Source organism: Vanacampus margaritifer, chromosome 5 (assembly GCF_051991255.1).
Source record: "Vanacampus margaritifer isolate UIUO_Vmar chromosome 5, RoL_Vmar_1.0, whole genome shotgun sequence".
NCBI classification, from domain to species: Eukaryota; Metazoa; Chordata; class Actinopteri; order Syngnathiformes; family Syngnathidae; genus Vanacampus; species Vanacampus margaritifer.
Genome location: NC_135436.1, coordinates 16,503,927 through 16,519,891, shown reverse-complemented (window position 1 = coordinate 16,519,891; position 15,965 = coordinate 16,503,927). Strand labels below are relative to the sequence as shown.

General features: G+C 38.9%; 1 protein-coding gene across 2 annotated transcripts; it reads right to left on the bottom strand.

Annotated features, from left to right (window-relative positions):
• Positions 1 to 348: 348 nt before the first annotated feature.
• LOC144052696 (BICD family-like cargo adapter 1) lies at positions 349 to 14,997 on the bottom strand. 2 transcript variants are annotated; one of them, XM_077566982.1, is made up of 9 exons: positions 14,614 to 14,997; positions 13,253 to 13,468; positions 7,947 to 8,066; positions 7,419 to 7,565; positions 6,474 to 6,644; positions 5,048 to 5,203; positions 3,348 to 3,460; positions 2,197 to 2,317; positions 349 to 1,255 (listed from the first exon to the last, which is right to left on the bottom strand). In XM_077566982.1, the coding sequence occupies exons 1-9, from the start codon at positions 14,860 to 14,862 to the stop codon at positions 1,046 to 1,048; spliced, it is 1,503 nt and encodes a 500-aa protein (XP_077423108.1). In that variant the 5' UTR covers positions 14,863 to 14,997; the 3' UTR covers positions 349 to 1,045. The 2 variants fall into 2 exon arrangements, with proteins under 2 accessions (XP_077423108.1, XP_077423109.1); XM_077566983.1 differs by lacking the exon at positions 14,614 to 14,997 and adding an exon at positions 13,753 to 13,936 and having other exon boundaries at positions 13,253 to 13,469.
• Positions 14,998 to 15,965: the final 968 nt, after the last annotated feature.

The following is a 15,965-nucleotide window of genomic DNA, read 5'->3' as shown; positions in this document are numbered from 1 at the left end:
TACATTTTAGTATGCACAGATACAGTTTACAACAATGTGTTGTGTGAGCAAGGGGTCCTGTCAATCATTGGCCCTCAGAAACGTTATCACAATTTGGATTTTAATATAGGACTTTTAAGTACAGATAATTTTTTCCGTTGTAAAAGACTTGCTACATCCTATATTTACTACATAGGTTCACAAATTTCAAACAAAAAAATCCATGCAGATGCTGACAGATATTAGGCAGAGATTAGCAATGCAGAGTTTAGACATTAAAGCACATCATTGCAACCCCATATGCAATGCAAAGATGCCCCCTTGTGGCGGTGAGCAGTATAAAAGTAAAAATCTGACGGGATAATAAAGTTAGTGCACTTATTGAATTTTTTTTATTATTATGGCATAAAGGAAAAATACTTTCCACAAAACATCTCTCATTATGAAGAAACACTAGAAAGGTTTTTAGATATGACAATTAGAACTCATTCTAAATGTAGTCACATTTTCAAATAAACAATGCCACGATGGAACATGGAATGGTTATTGGTAAACAAAAAGGTTGACTTCTTGAAATGTGTTAAATATTTTCACAGAAACCCAAAATAAATGGTGCATTAGTAAGAGCGTTCTTATGGAATTCTCTCAGAATCTCCCTCTTTTGCGAGAAGAAAATGTAACTTTACATGTACATTTAACTTGATAAGTAAAAAAAAATAATTGCAATACAAATGGATTGTTCAGTCGTTATTGCCTGGTCTTCCTTTTTTTTTTTTAATTCATAACAGCAAAACCCCAGCTGCCGCTCTGAAATATACCTTATAAAGAAACAATGCAGACATTTACAAAATCATCAATATTTCAAAAATAAACAATATTTACAATCTTATGCAAAACCACTGTGGAAAAAAACTAAACTTGTTCCAGGGTTGGTCACAGTAGAAGGAAGCTTAACTTTAAATGTGCTTTGTTGCTTCATGGCTGCTTTTCATCAAACAGCCATCGCCCATCACTTTTTACTGATTCTCCTGAGCAATCAGCAGGTAGCCGAAAGCCCCAGAGTTATTTACGTGCTATACGATGCCCCTTTGCCTCGTCTCAACCATTCCCGCCACGGGGACTGGGCCTTGTCGGGATTTGCATCTACACTCCAAGGGAAAGTGGTCCTGCTGGACTTGCGGAAGAATGACATTCCTTGTGAGGTGATCTTCTTTGGAGGATGCTCCGACTGCTGCTGCGACCTCAGCTGCTGGTTGATGACGATCTGGATGTCATCCTGAGGAATCGCGAAGATTTTAATTTTTATATATATTTTTTTTTACAGTAAGTCCATCTAATTGTATTTAAAAGTAATATTGTAATATTTCAATTACTGTAAACAAGACAAAACTGAAAACCCTAAACAAAAGTGTGGCTACTTTGTGATAGCTGTTTAATGCACTCAGCTAGGCTTCAAAATGTGAATTCACAAATCAGAGGCTGACATTTTATAATGTGATGTCATTTACCAATTTTGACTTAGCAAAAAGGATGAGCCTGAAAGGGTCACATGACACTTTCAATACACATATAGGCTAATATAAAAACAAGTGTGAAATGCCTAAATTGTAAATACATTATAATGTATTGCTTTTATGTCGATCCATGTTACGATGAATGTTCTGTTCCGTAGGTAGAAGGATAGCTAGACAGCTAGCAAGTCTAATATTAAACTACTGTATATATATACACTGATAGTGAGGTAACAATAAAATGATATTCATTCACCTTCAACCTTCACCTTCATGTGAATTGTTACATAAGTGAGATTACCACCTAATTTTAGTGAATATAAAAACCTAGTTTATGACATGTTTGGCTGTGAGAGCGCTATATAAATTAAGATGAGTTGAGTGGTTTCTCGACATGATCGCTGTACACACAGACAAGCAAAAAGACTGGGAAAGCTGTAATACGAATGCTGGACCACAAGATGGCAATGTAGAGAAACACTACAAGTATACACAATACTCTGAATCATCCCTTTCATCAGCTCCTATAGGGCTTTTAGAGTTTGACATGAGTACGGCATGTGACTCTGTTCATCACAGTAGTATAATGTAAAAGTTCGTTTTCAGACTCCGAAACACCGTTGCAATGTGGTCGAACAAATGTGTTACAGTTCTCAGTGTAAAGAGCCTCAAAGAATCCATGTGAGAAAAGAGATGGACACCTTACCTGCCAAGCCTCCAATTCCTGCGAAAGCTCCAGTTTACGTTGAATAGCGTCTAATAACTGGTTGTTCAGAGACATCATTTCGTTTTTACTCCGGACCAACTCCGCCTCCATCAGGGTTTTCCTGCCACAAATCAGCATGTATGGAAAATCATTCAGTATAGAGACACGTTACTTGTGAGTTCTAAAGAAACTGTTTGGACCAAGAGTTTATCTAATGTCGACTGTGAGGGGTACGAGGGCGGGGGGAGTTTTTTTGTGTGCTATTACTTTATTACCATATCTATATCTATATCTATATCGAGAGAGAGAGAGAGAGAGAGAGAGAGAGAGAGAGAGAGAGAGATATTTTGTGTTAGAGTACACTACAGCCTGCCACCCTATCAGTCTCATTCAATGGCAAAGAAGGGAATCTGGAGCATCATTTTAAAACAGTACACGTGAGCTACAATAAGATTGAACATGTCTTTACACACTACAAAAGCGTGTCCCTGCCTCCACCTCACGGTGTCAAGTTTCCCACTGTGTCGGCAGTGATTTACTTTTTTCAAGCTCACTAATCTACATCTAGGGTCAGTTATGACTTTTGCTTGTCATCATGCTGATTGGCATAAGTGGGTGTGCGTCTATGCGAGTGTGTGTGTTAATCTTGCATTGAAAAAGGTTTGGCCACCCTGGTTTTTGTATCTACATTGTATCTGTGGGCTTGAGGAACCAAAACGTTATACTTTTTAAGACCTTTTCAGGACAATCTGATTTAAGACCTCTAATTTTTTAATTTGACATGAAGAATAGGTGTAATGGGCTCAATGTTATATAATAATAGTCTTAAAAGTTGCAATGATACTTTTTGTACTGCATATTATTCAAAATAGGCACGATGCATTTTAGAGTGATTGCAAACTCATTACACATTCTTCACTTTCTTTCGAGGGTTGCGCCGTGAAAATATAGCAATGTTGTCAATTATGTTTGTGGCATTAGGAAGACCTGTGAACAGTTGATTAAAGGATTAACTGAGATCACATGGGATCATAAGGCCTTCATTTGGGGAAAACTCATTTAGGACTTTTTAAGGCTTTCTAAGGATAAGCGGACACCCAGTAAAAATATGATACTGGTTTTAAGAAGATTTAGCATTAAGGATGACTGACTTGGCAATGGCTTCATCTCGGTCGCGGACGGCTTGCTGGACGACTTCGGCCTGCTCTTTGATGTTCTGCAGCTTCTGCCTCATTGCAGCATTCTCCTGCTGCAGCTGCAACTTCTGGAGGGGAAAAAATTGTTCGGTGCTTTATCGTTTTATTTGATGTAATTTTTATACTATTATAGACAATGACAACTTGATAGGTATATATATCAAGTTGTCATTGCTATTATAGACAATGACAACTTGATAGGTATATATATCAAGTTGTCATTGCTATAATAGCGCTGCTTACTCCAATCTATATATAGATGTGAATCTATTAAGTAAGCAGCCCTTTTCACACTGCATTTAGCAGGGCACAGCGTGCCATCGTCAAACCAATTCATTGTGTATATGGTGAGGGGCGGGGACCACAGAATGAAGCATGGCTGGGCGGTACAGAGCAATGCGGCGCGGCAAGAGGACTTCTGCTGCCACAACAATGCGCCTCAAATTGGAAAATGTTTTATTTGAAGTTGTTTCTTTATCTTTATTAAATTACCTTTTGTCATAACTGGCAGAAGTGTTGTGTCGTCAGCACGTCACACAAAAATTAAAAGGTACAACATTTATTTGTTTGGATAAAAGATAATGCCTTTTTAAAGAATCCAGCTCACACATCCAACTTCTGTACAGTACAATTGTACTACGTGTCTATGACGTAGAAAAAGGATGAAATGAGAGCACCCAGATGAGACCTCTCATAAAGAACCCTCCCCAGCAGCACTGCGTCACTTGATCTCTTAATTCATACACTGTGCTCAAATTCTCACACTGATCACTCATCCAGACAACAAAGCATGTTGCAGCTCCTGGCGCATACAGGAAGAACCAAGAGATCGAATGGCAGCAATATATTTGTTCCAAACTTTCCCCCAGAAAAGATTCTGACATTTTTTGTATACAATGGACCAGGATGACATATTTAGTTACAGGTAGTATAAGCTCACCCACATTCATGGAAGGCTTAGAAAAGCATTTAACCTATCAGTTGTAATGATTAGCCAACATTGGTAGGATGAGCAGGACAAAGAGACTTTGCACATATACTGTAATGTCTTATTACATAAGGCCACAGCACCTTCAGTGACAAGAAAGTTGCTGTGTCTACAGGTATACTTGGCTCACTTTGAAAAGTGTGTGATGTTATCTTTTTGCGACTGGTGATGTGTAATACTGACCTCAACATGGAAACATTTACAATGTGCTTTTCTTTGTTCTAATGTGTTTGTTCAGCAGCGCTGGTTTATTTGTGATGTTCTGCTTTCAAAAAAAAAATTCCCACAGAAGACAGACATTTTTAATGAGCTAAGAATATAAAACAAATTTTTTATCACTGTTAATACTAAACTGCAGAAACAATAGAAGACTTAACTTTGGCATAACTTGAAGATAAGCTATGTTACATATGCGCCTCAAGCATTTAATGTTTTACAAGTTAAGCACTGCAAAACAAATCCAACACTGACCTTCAGTTCAGTTCAAGACTTATTCATGAGAAGTGATTTGGAGCTTAGGTCACAACTTTCATCTATGAAAAGTTGCTACAGAAGTATAATTAACCCTATGACATATTAAGCAACACTTTGGTTGCATTCTGGTTTTAGAGAGTTTCCACCGTACCACAGGCATTAGATGAAATAGTAAATGTTCTGGTTGTGTCACCTGTGCTCCAGAGGCCTGCGTCAGACTTTGGGCCACTGTCTTCAGTTGGTGCAGAACGCCCTTTAGATTCTCCTCTTGGTCTGTGTCCACACATGTTGCGCTTTTCTGGGCCAGTGGCCTCAGTAACTGAAGGATCAACCCCATTTCTTCTAAAAGCTACATTTAAAGGGAGAAAAGGCACAATATGTTGACAGTAATTCTCAAAGCATGTTATCGGGTACATCTAAATTACAATACTATGCAAATTGTATATTGATTTTTCTAGTTTAATTAAAATAGGGAAACGCATATGTTGAATTCACTACATTAGCTGTCACGGGGAACATCTAGACAGAGACAACCTTTCATGCTCACAATCACATCACCACTGAGTGGGAATTGAACCCTCACTACCTGCGTGGAAGTCAAGTGAATGAACAATTACAGGAATTGAACCACAGAAATAACTTTTTATTGAGATGCACCTGTATTTTATCAATATATTTACCCATGACCAAAAAAAAATTGTCATTGGGTAAACTCTTTCAGGATACTTTTGCCAGATGGTGGTGATAGTAAAGGGACTGACAAAAAAATGTTTTTTATTTTTTATAGATCTGATTCATCGATTAATCAGCAAAAATAAGAAACAACTTAATCAATTATTAACAGAATTGTTAGTTTCAGCTTTAATAATTATAAATGTTATGATAAGGTGGCAAACATGTGATGTGCACACGTGCTGGAGGGTCCAGGGAACAAGGAAACACTTAAACAATGTGGCTGACAAACAGGAAACCTATTGAATGACTCATAAGTACAGTTAAATCATATTTTACTGTGGTAAGGCACATAATAATAATAATAATAAAAAATGTCACCCACACATGTCAACTGACCAAGAGTATTGTTTTGTTGTTGTTTTTTTTTGAGGGGAGGTGGGTGAAATTGGCCAAATTTTGACTTTAGAGGTTTTGGCCCAAATCCAGCGATGAGTGATTATGATTCGGAGGGTAAAATGTCTTTCAGGAGCATGTTGGAGCCATAAACACATAAGAGTTTTTCATAGAACTTTATTGTATATTTCAAAATATTATTAACAGATATGTAGAATGGGCAGAGGCAGACTAATCTGATAAACTAATCTAAATAGGTATTGCCCTCTGGAATATCAAATGGTTGCACACATCACTGCAGAGCACAGAAGCCACTGGAATGTTAATTATCTGGATAAATTCCGCTCTCAACTTAAGAGATCGTCTTTAATACTGGCAAAGTTTCAAACTTTAATTCACCGGAAAGATTGTTCATGAACACGAGGCAGTTTTGGCTACCAAGAAAGAAAATAACTCGAGTGAAGCGACAAAGGAGGAATCTACCGGTAATCGTTTCAATTGTTCTGACAATCTATGATCGCTATAATGTATAATATTAGATTTTTTGGTACCTCTTCCTTACTGAATCCTAGGTCAGCCATGTCCAACTCAGAAAGCAGGGACGCATCGCCAAGGTTCTTGGATTCTTGAAGGGACACCTGTTCTTCGAGCTCCTCCACCTGTGCTTGAAGTTGCTGTGAGCGACCTCGTGCCACCTCCAGCTCCTGTAAAGCTTCAGCAAGCTGACAAAAACAACAAAACAAAAAAAACACACGAGGTCAAAATGACATGCCAGCAACATGAGGTAATCATCGACTGACTATTTTAATACACAATTACCCGTTTAAAGGAACTGGCGATAAACAATTGTTGTAAATAAAAATGCAAAGTTTCAGAAAAAAATCAATTAAAAAACACACACACACACACACACAACCCAAACAGTGTAATGAGGCAGCAGCTACTACATACTGTGGTTTACTTTAGATGACAGAATGCAAAAGGGATGCAAGCTTGTAAAAATAGAAACTACAGCAACATTTTCTCAATTGAGAAGATGTTTTTATTTCTTTACTGACTGAATTCTACCACTATTAAAATTTAAGATGGATGTGATAAAGTCAGATTTCTAGACCCAAGGCCATTTGAATCTTTTCTTTTTAAAGTAAAACAGAAATCCTGACTTGCCAGATTCCTACTTTCAGTAAACGTGAAACTTGATTAGGGTGTGGAATCCAGACCTGCAGGGGAAAGTCGCAGTAAGAACTCGTAAATCTCGTCAGTTGTGGTAACACTTTTCAAAATCCCACTGAAGCATCAGCAGCCGACGAGTTTAAATTCCTTTTCTTATTAGAAGTCAAACGCAATGTGCTAGATGGAAATACAATTTGGATGAAATAACTTAAGAAACACACCTGGGAATAGTGCTATGCCTTTAATTGTCTTGTAGTGTAATTGTATGAGTGTCTTCAGCCAGTCACCATTAAACACGTGCACGACTGCACGTGCGTGCCTACCCGTTGGTTATGTTGTTGGTTGAGCTGGTCGTGCACAGCCAGGCGTGCGTTCAAAGAGGCTAAATTGGCTCTCAGCTCAGCATTCTCCTGGCAAACCTTCTCCAAACGCTCCTCCAGTGCCTGTTCCCTTTGCGTGAGGCGCAACACCTGGACACATGCCCGCAAAAATATTCAGAGATATTCCTACATATTGACCCCTGACAGTTATTTTTAGCACTAAGGATGTGATATTTCGTGTGCTCAAGATTCTTTTAAATCCAAATCTGGAATGTTATAATTCTGAACTTGAAAATGTGCCCCAAGTCAGATGTTTAGATTATTACCTTAACGCATCACATCACATTTAATACATTTTCATGGCTGATAAGGAATCACAAGAAAAAATTAAAAAATTGAATGTTGAGTCCAGTGCTTTTTGTACCCCATTCATTGCTGCACATTATGTGCTAAAATAGTCTTCATTAAACCAATGTTTCAATTACAACTCATTTTTATTAAAGTTTGGTCTGATATAAAACGTTTGCTTACCTGCTCTCTCATGGCGCTGATCACCTCCTCATCCTGAGGCCTACTGTGGTTTGTGTTTTTCTTCAGATCTTGTTTAAGCGTCTGCAGCTCGCTGGACATGACCCTCTCCACCTCCATGGCCTGCATACAGTAAACAATATTTACTGTAGATGATACCACGTGGATATTTTTTTTTATTACTAGTTCATTTTTACATTTGGAACATAAAAAAAAACAAGCACAAAATGTAATTTGTTGACTTTAGATCTAAAATCTGCCAGGGGCATGATGTTCAATAGGATTGAGGCCACAATCTCCAAAGTAAAAAAAAGAGAATGTAGCCAGTATGTCTATCTATATGTGAGCTTCTAAATCTCATTTGAGGTCGGCAGTGGGGGCTTTGAGGCCAGGGGGCCTAAGATTCAAGACCTGCTATTGACCAAAAATTATAGAAAAATTCACCTTTTAACACCGTGATTGTATGTATTCAGGTAGTCACACAATTTATCCATCTAGGTGCAAAAGTAGTATGTTAATAAATAATGTATTCTATTCTATTGTTTCCATGCCCGGTTATTCTGCTTTGAAATATGGGAATAATCCATCCATCCATCCATTTTCTTTACCGCTTGTCCTGACAAGGGTCGCGGGGGTTGCTGGAGCCTATCCCAGCTGGCTTCGGGCAGTAGGCGGGGTACACCCTGAACTGGTTGCCAGCCAATTGCAGTATGGGAATAATATGTTAGGTTATTCTTCTTAGTGTCAGGGCCCTGTAACTTTAATAAATCTAATACTATTTTATTCAAAATGAACATAAATGTATATCTTTTTATCCCAGCTCCTAATGCATTGTGTATATGCTTGCATTCCACAACACAATAGAGACGTCATGTTGTTCCCTAATGTTTAAGTTGCATCAAACACACTGATTTCCCCACTGCAGGAACAAAAGAACAATACCTCTATGTAGTTTAAAAAAATAAAAATAAAAATAAAAAAAAGTATGTGGTATGTCTAAAGAAGGAGATGTAAAAAATGTTAAGGAGCAACAAATAAAACAACACAGTGTAATAATTAAAAAAAAATAAAAAATTAACACCTTTGCGGTGCTAATGTAAAAGGCCAAAGCCCAAATAAACAACAACCCTTTGACCTCTCCAACACACTCCTCAAATCTGGGAGCCTTCGTTCTCCTTACGCAGTTTGAAGGGTCGCTGTCAGGTCCCATAATGGCCAAATAATACAAGATGAGAGTGTGCTATGCGGTCTTGTAAGTGACAAACGGTTCAAATGTTGTGCGCCAGGAAGCTGAAAGGAGACAGCTTGAGTGTACGTGTCTGAAGGCATGGAAATAGGAAGTGAGACAGGCGCGAGTGTGCGTGTGTAGTAAAATAGAACACAATAATGAACAAAAGAAAAAAAGCTAGAGCTTGCAGCACACAATGAGGAAGATGAAGCCTGATTCCTGGGGATGACTTAATTACCGGCTGGTCTCATCAACACAGACCCCTCTCACAATAGAGGCAGCGACCCGCTGAGAATAAGCAGGGACACAAGTGGAAGGAGAACGCTCTATTTGTTAGACACACAAAGACTGAGATGATATCCCCTCATATGGCCCCACCAGCCCCAGGCCATCCCAGGTCCACAAGAGGGGCTACAGTATAGGGCAGATGACAAGCCAAGCTACGGCCAAGTCCCTCGGGGAGGGCACAAAATGGTGATGATGGGCTGTTTGCTCTTTGAATCCAAAAAGAAAAAACAGCAAATGAACGATTTATACCTCTCAGCATATTGTATTTTCCTTTCTAGGATGCTTGGTTGCAAAGAGATTACTGTACTCAGCTGATATATTTCTTTTTATACTGTACGAGAGAAATCCAAAGCTAAGGATTTGTCTCCAATAACAAATTGTTGAACTGCAGTCTGTCCAAGATTGGATGCCAAGATTTTGCAAAGCTAGATTTTACACCGTCACAGTTTTAGTCCAGGTTTGTAAATTTATCATCATAATGTATCCTAAGATCAATGATGTCAAGCAATAAATGGACCATAACTATTTTCAGGAAATAGCGACCGGACCAGCCCGCTAATAAGTGAGGTCAAATCGGGATAGGACTAGATAAGCAGTTGCTTCATCCTACTCCATTTCGAACAGTAATTCTTTTCTTTTGTAAATGGGTTTCTTTGGTAGTCATTTTTATTATTTATGGAGAACAAAAAGTTATATTCCATAATTGTTTTGCGGAATAACTTTCTTTAATGTCTCCGTTTGTTGTTGTTGTTTTGACACAATTGTCAAATTATGCTCTTTTGTTTTATTGTCATTTTAAATGTTTGAAATAAAGTTAAAAACAAAAAATAGCAAAAAAAAAACTTGTATAATTGACACCCTCTGAACTGCATTAGGAAAAATATTAAATAAATGAAACATTGTTTAGTGTGTGTGTGTGTGTGTGTGCGTGCATGCGTGACCACTAATGCCGCAAGTGGTCCCCAGGCCATACTTTGGACACCACTGCCCTAATTTAACTGTCCATTGACTATTTATGTGCTTGTGTGCCCTGCCAACTTAATAAGCAAGCGTCCTAGAAACTGCTGCATTGTATACTTATGCAATAAAGTTAATAATTTATTGGAGTAATAAAAAATATAATTGGCCATTCATGTTTGGTTCACCAGCAAAGACAGTACAAACTTCAAATGAAACATAACTATGAGATTAGACTGCTCCAGTTTAGTTTAGTGTGCCAATATCAGAGTGTACTGTACTGTGTTCTGTTACTTCTTTTGCAAAGTCACCCAATATTCTTAAGTTAAGCAAATGGTTAACACCATGAAAAAATGAAATGTATCAATATTTTCATCTTGTCATTAAACAATTGTTTGTCTCAGGGTCATTTATAATATTTTAGGTTGCAGCTTGCAATGTACATACAGTACATGTCAAGTTGAGAATATAGCAAAAAAAAAGGAAAATCCTTTAATAATCACTTGAAGGTTATTTAAGCAAAAGCCAGCAAAGACAGGTGCATCTGAATATTAACTGACGGCTTCTTATGTTGCCGCAGGTAGAAAAACAGTGAATAAAACCGTGGGTAAACTCCCTCCCGTATCTTACTGCAAACTCAACACTTGAGCAACTATCTAAACAGTCGCATTGTTTTCATGCAAACATTTCCTCAACAGTATAGCCAAACTTTCCTGTTCACATCTGTTTTGCTGATCCCTCTACACGAGCAACACAAATCCACTCAAGTGGTCCGCACAGAACAAAAATCCCCTCTTGTAAACAACAAAAAGTTCAGAAAGTTGTTTGGCTGATTATTTCTCCACTACATGCCAATATATTTGATACAGTTGTGTATAACAGAGCAGAGTGGCCTGAAAACATGAAGACTTGTGGAAAAGCGTTGGTGTACTTTTGTGCTACAGTGACCAACACAACCAAAACACCCAACACAAATTTCCAACCTTTTTGGTTTATGCTGTTAATATTAAATTCGGGGTTTTTTCCCCCCCCACAGTACACACAAAATTACTACACTGACTACTCACCAAATTCCCAGGAGAAGCATCCAACACCAGGTCGGGTAAAGAGATGTCATTCGACATTAGCACTCCTCTCCACACTTTCTCTATCCTTTCACTTTTACAACATAGCTGACGCCAAAGAAAACAGTTACTCCAACTCCTTTGCCTTCAACAGCCTAGGTTTTTATCTAAATTGGCTTTTTCCTGCACTTCAAGGGGCTCTGGACTCCAGTGTAAGCCCTTGGATGGAAAGACATCACGTTCACATTCGCAGTCTGTTATTTTGTGGACCTTGAGACATGGGAGGGGAGTGTTGTTTTGGATTATTTTTTAACTGAGCAGGAACTAAATAGCTGCTCTTTTTCTCCTGCACAAGGAAATTCTCTAAGTGTGATGTACATCTCTACATCTAGGGAAATCCGCTTGAACAATTTTACAATTCCGTCTTAGGATCACAAAGTCTAATCATCTTCTTGGTAAATCAGGTAGATAAGAAGTCCTTAAATACGTCACTGTTTTGATTATCCTCGCAGTAAACAGTGCTTACTTACCTCCTAACTATTAATGTTTGACTGAACACAAATGATGATGACTCGGCTGCTGACGAGAATAATTTTCCATTCGGTCATATGATTGCAGGAGAAACAAAAATAGCTAAAGAACACCAGTGTGTACCAAAATGAGCTACAGTACTGTATAATAAAGTCTTGCCAAAACACAAATATTTTATATTAAGGATGTTTAATACCACTTTTTTCAGACCGATACTATTACGAGTACTCAAATGAGTAGTCGCCGATAAAGATACCAATAGTACTTTTAATAAATGACAGAAAGTTAGAAAAAAAAAAAGCAATATAACATTTTCCTTAAAATTGAAATTGATGGCAGTTTTCTATTCTGAGCTGAGAACGTGTTGCAAGGGCAGAATATTATAACAAGATAAAAATGTAGTTAAACAGTTCATTTTTTTAGTTTAAATTTTTTTATAAAGTTACAAAAAGTTAATGTTTGTAAAAACGACAAAATGTAAATGTTAAAATAAAAACATATTTTGGTTGTCAAATGAATAATTTTGTTTAAGAATTTTTTTTAACTAATCGAAAATCGGAAACTGAAAATATTTTTTTTTATTGAATCAGGCTTGAGTGAATCGTTACATGCCTAATTGTAAAGTATCAAAAATACTCCGAATTTTCTGTTTTCTCTACCTATCATTTCCGCAAAGAAGGACATCATTTCATCAGTGTTTGTTTTTTGTGCATTTACCATTGGTTTGAAGAACAATAAAACTTTGTGAAGGGTTTTGGGATAAAGTGGCACCAATCAAAACAAAAGCGTAGTTGCGTCTATATCTCCTGATATTGTATTGGATCTGAATAATACATAAATGGGAGATTGCTCGTGAATAAGAGATTTACCTGTTTATTCCTTAAATCTGTGCATTTTTTTTATTTATTCTTCATTAAAACAGACAATCTATCTCCCACTAAAATAGAATGAGCTTTTAATCTCTCTCTGCTGTTTAAATAAAAACACACATTGCTTTACTGTGTGAGAGCACAAAAACTGAGGGCTGTGTGCGTGGCCTTGTGTGTCAGGCTGATACCCGAGAGGCTTATAAAGAACACAGTGTCAATGTGTGGGGTGGACTGGGTCAGTGCTTGCCTTATCTGCTTTGGCACTTGAGTCTGTTGTTAAATGATCACCTTGAGGGCCTCTCACATAGACACAAGCCAATTATTCTCACACAAAGCCAGACCTGTGTATGTGTGATGTGCGATTGGACTCACAGCATTGAGTTTTTCCTTCACTTGCTGTGTGTTCTCACTGTAAGCCATCTGAGCTCGTGCCTTGTCCCTCTCAGCCTGGCACAAGGCCTGAGTGAGTCGCTGCACCTGAGCAGTCAACTCCCTCGCATCCCTCTCAAGGTCGCCCACCTGACTCTTCCACTGAGACTGGCAGTTTTCCAGCTTTAAGCGTAGCTCATGATTGCTCTGTTCCAGCTCCTGATTGGGTACAAAAAACACATGAATCATAAACATGTAAACTCATTCTTAAATGCCAAAAAAACAACAAGTCTTGAGTCACAACTAATGAATTCCATTAACCAGTCCAAAAGCACCACCATGCCCATTCTTGAGCAAACTTTTTGCTACGGCATGCGAATGCCAAATATCTCTCACGAGTTCAGAGGACAGACAGACCAGCAGACGGATATTATTGTTGACGTTGCAATTAAATGTTCATTTTCAATTATTTTTTTCCCACTCGAGTAAGGTAAACACTTCCCATGACCACACGAATAAACAGGCGACAGGCGTTTTCGCTTTTGAACCTCAAATGCACTATATGCCACGGAGGAGGCGGGATTTCCGACTTCTGGGTTTTCACCCGTCAACTTTGTTTCCGTTTCTGGTTTGCGGACCGTGTGGGCCGCGTCCTAGTTTCAGCGCTTCCGTTTTTGTGCCCCTCGGTTGCGCGTTCCCGTCGACGGGTGCGAGGCTGCGAGATTGTAATGTCTGTCTCGGTGTCCGGAACATTTCAGATAGCCGAGACGCCCTCCCGCCGATGAGCGGGAGCGCGCGGTTGGGGGGCGCAGGGTTGTGGGTGAGGGTGTTGGAACGCGGCCACAATCGGCGCTGATGTGTAAAACCCGGAAGTCGAAAGTCCGTGGCATATATACCCCATATACTGTGCGTGCATGTGTCTATGGCACAGTTCACAGTACTGTATGTAAGAGACTTAGCATTGAAAATGCTGTACAGTTTAATTCATCTACAATTGTGCCGATACGGCAAAAACGAATTGTGATTCATCAGTGGATTTGAAGCTCACAATGTGTACAGTAAACATACAAGTTGTACACTTTAGTTATTTTTGTAGCGTTATAGATAATATATAGGCGTATTTTATACATATTGGATACCAGTGCGAGTAAAAAATAAAAATAAAAATTGGGGCGGGGAAGGGGTAGGGGGGATCTGCGGAATCACGTTAACTGAAGTAGTGTACTGTAGCCTATTGACGCGTTTTCCATACACAGAAAGCCAGCTTGCCAGAGAGCACTTAACTTGTATTTACCGCCCACTGCGCTCCAAAAACACAAAACTCTAGACAAACCTCGTGTTTAATTAAAAAAAAAAAAACTTACCTCCAGTTTATCTGCGTACTTCTCATGCAGTTTGTCGCTCTGCTCTTTGAGTTGACGGTTTTCCAAGAGCAACGCGTTCCCCAGCTGGGCAGCCAAAATAACCTCTTCCTCCTTTTGTTTCAAAGCGACCACAAGCTGACCGGGGTCTTGGTAATCGACTATTTCCTCCTCGCCGTAGTCGATGAAGAAGCCCTCCTCCTCGAAGCCCATTTGCTTGGCCGAGAAGCCCCACTCGCATGGCCGATTCATGACTCAATAGTAGTGTTATTGCTTAGTCCGAAGTAGTGTATTGTGAACCCACGCGAAAAGCGATGAGATGGTGTGCTCCATGACACCTGACTGAGTGTGTTGTACTTATGTGGGGCGGGGAGGGTGTGGGGGGGACACGAGTGTCAACTGCAGCTGTCTGTGCGCTGGGCGTCGGCTTGTATCACCTGGCAACGCTTGGCGTCATTTCTAGCCGCACAATACAATCATTAAATCAACAGGCTCCACTTTGAAAAGCATCTAACCATGATTTAACAATCTATTATTGTGGTTGCATCCTACTGAGACGTTTTGCACCAACAGCAATAATGATGATAACAATCACACACCAAAGATGAATAACAGGACAGCAGTTTCACAGTCGAGAGGTCCTAGGTTCGAATCTCGCCGTAGGCAGTTGTGTGGAGTTTGAATGTTATCCCTGAAAAATGGCTAACTTTTTGCCTCTTTCATTTTTAGAAGCGTGTTTGAACTTGTTATCTAGTTGTAATGTGTTAATGGGTTGGCTTTTTTTTAAATGATTTTTTAAACCATTTTTTATCATTTTATTACAGCTAATATTGGATAAAGTCGTTCGGACCCTAATAATATTCAGATGTGTGTATCAAACTGGTAGCCCTTTGCAATAATCAGTGCCTACTAAAGTAGTTCTCAGCTTAAAAAAGGTTGCTGACCCCTGCTGTAGAAAATGAAGATAATAATAATAATAATAATAATAATATTAATAATAATAATAATAATAATAAATAATGAGAACAAGAAGAAGTAAAATATTACTCAATTACAAGAAATGTACGTGCCTTATTTCCATACTGCTTCAGTATCCCCACACGATCAAGGCTGCCAAGTGGAGGAGAGCGTCTGCTTGCATTGTTAGACTTGCTGTCAAGGTCAGAGGTCGACCCCTGGAGCATTTTATTGAGACAGGGGCAATATCAAGGGAATAAAAGGCAGCGCATCCTGACGCGTGGCACAGCTTTGTTGTCTCTGGGACTAAAGCGTAAGCACATATGGCGGTGAGGTCTCAGCAGGGAGTGAGCTAACGCACACGTTGTAAAGTGCATCACGGCGCCTTATGCTGCTTT

Coding starts and splice junctions, on each gene's coding strand:
- LOC144052696 (XM_077566982.1), bottom strand. CDS start 14,862: ATGAATCGGCCATGCGAGTGGGGCTTCTCGGCCAAGCAAATGGGCTTC. Junction 5,204..6,473: donor TAGGATTCAGTAAGGAAGAG/GTACCAAAAAAT, acceptor CTTTAAATGTAG/CTTTTAGAAGAAATGGGGTT. Junction 1,256..2,196: donor AGGAATTGGAGGCTTGGCAG/GTAAGGTGTCCA, acceptor GCGATTCCTCAG/GATGACATCCAGATCGTCAT.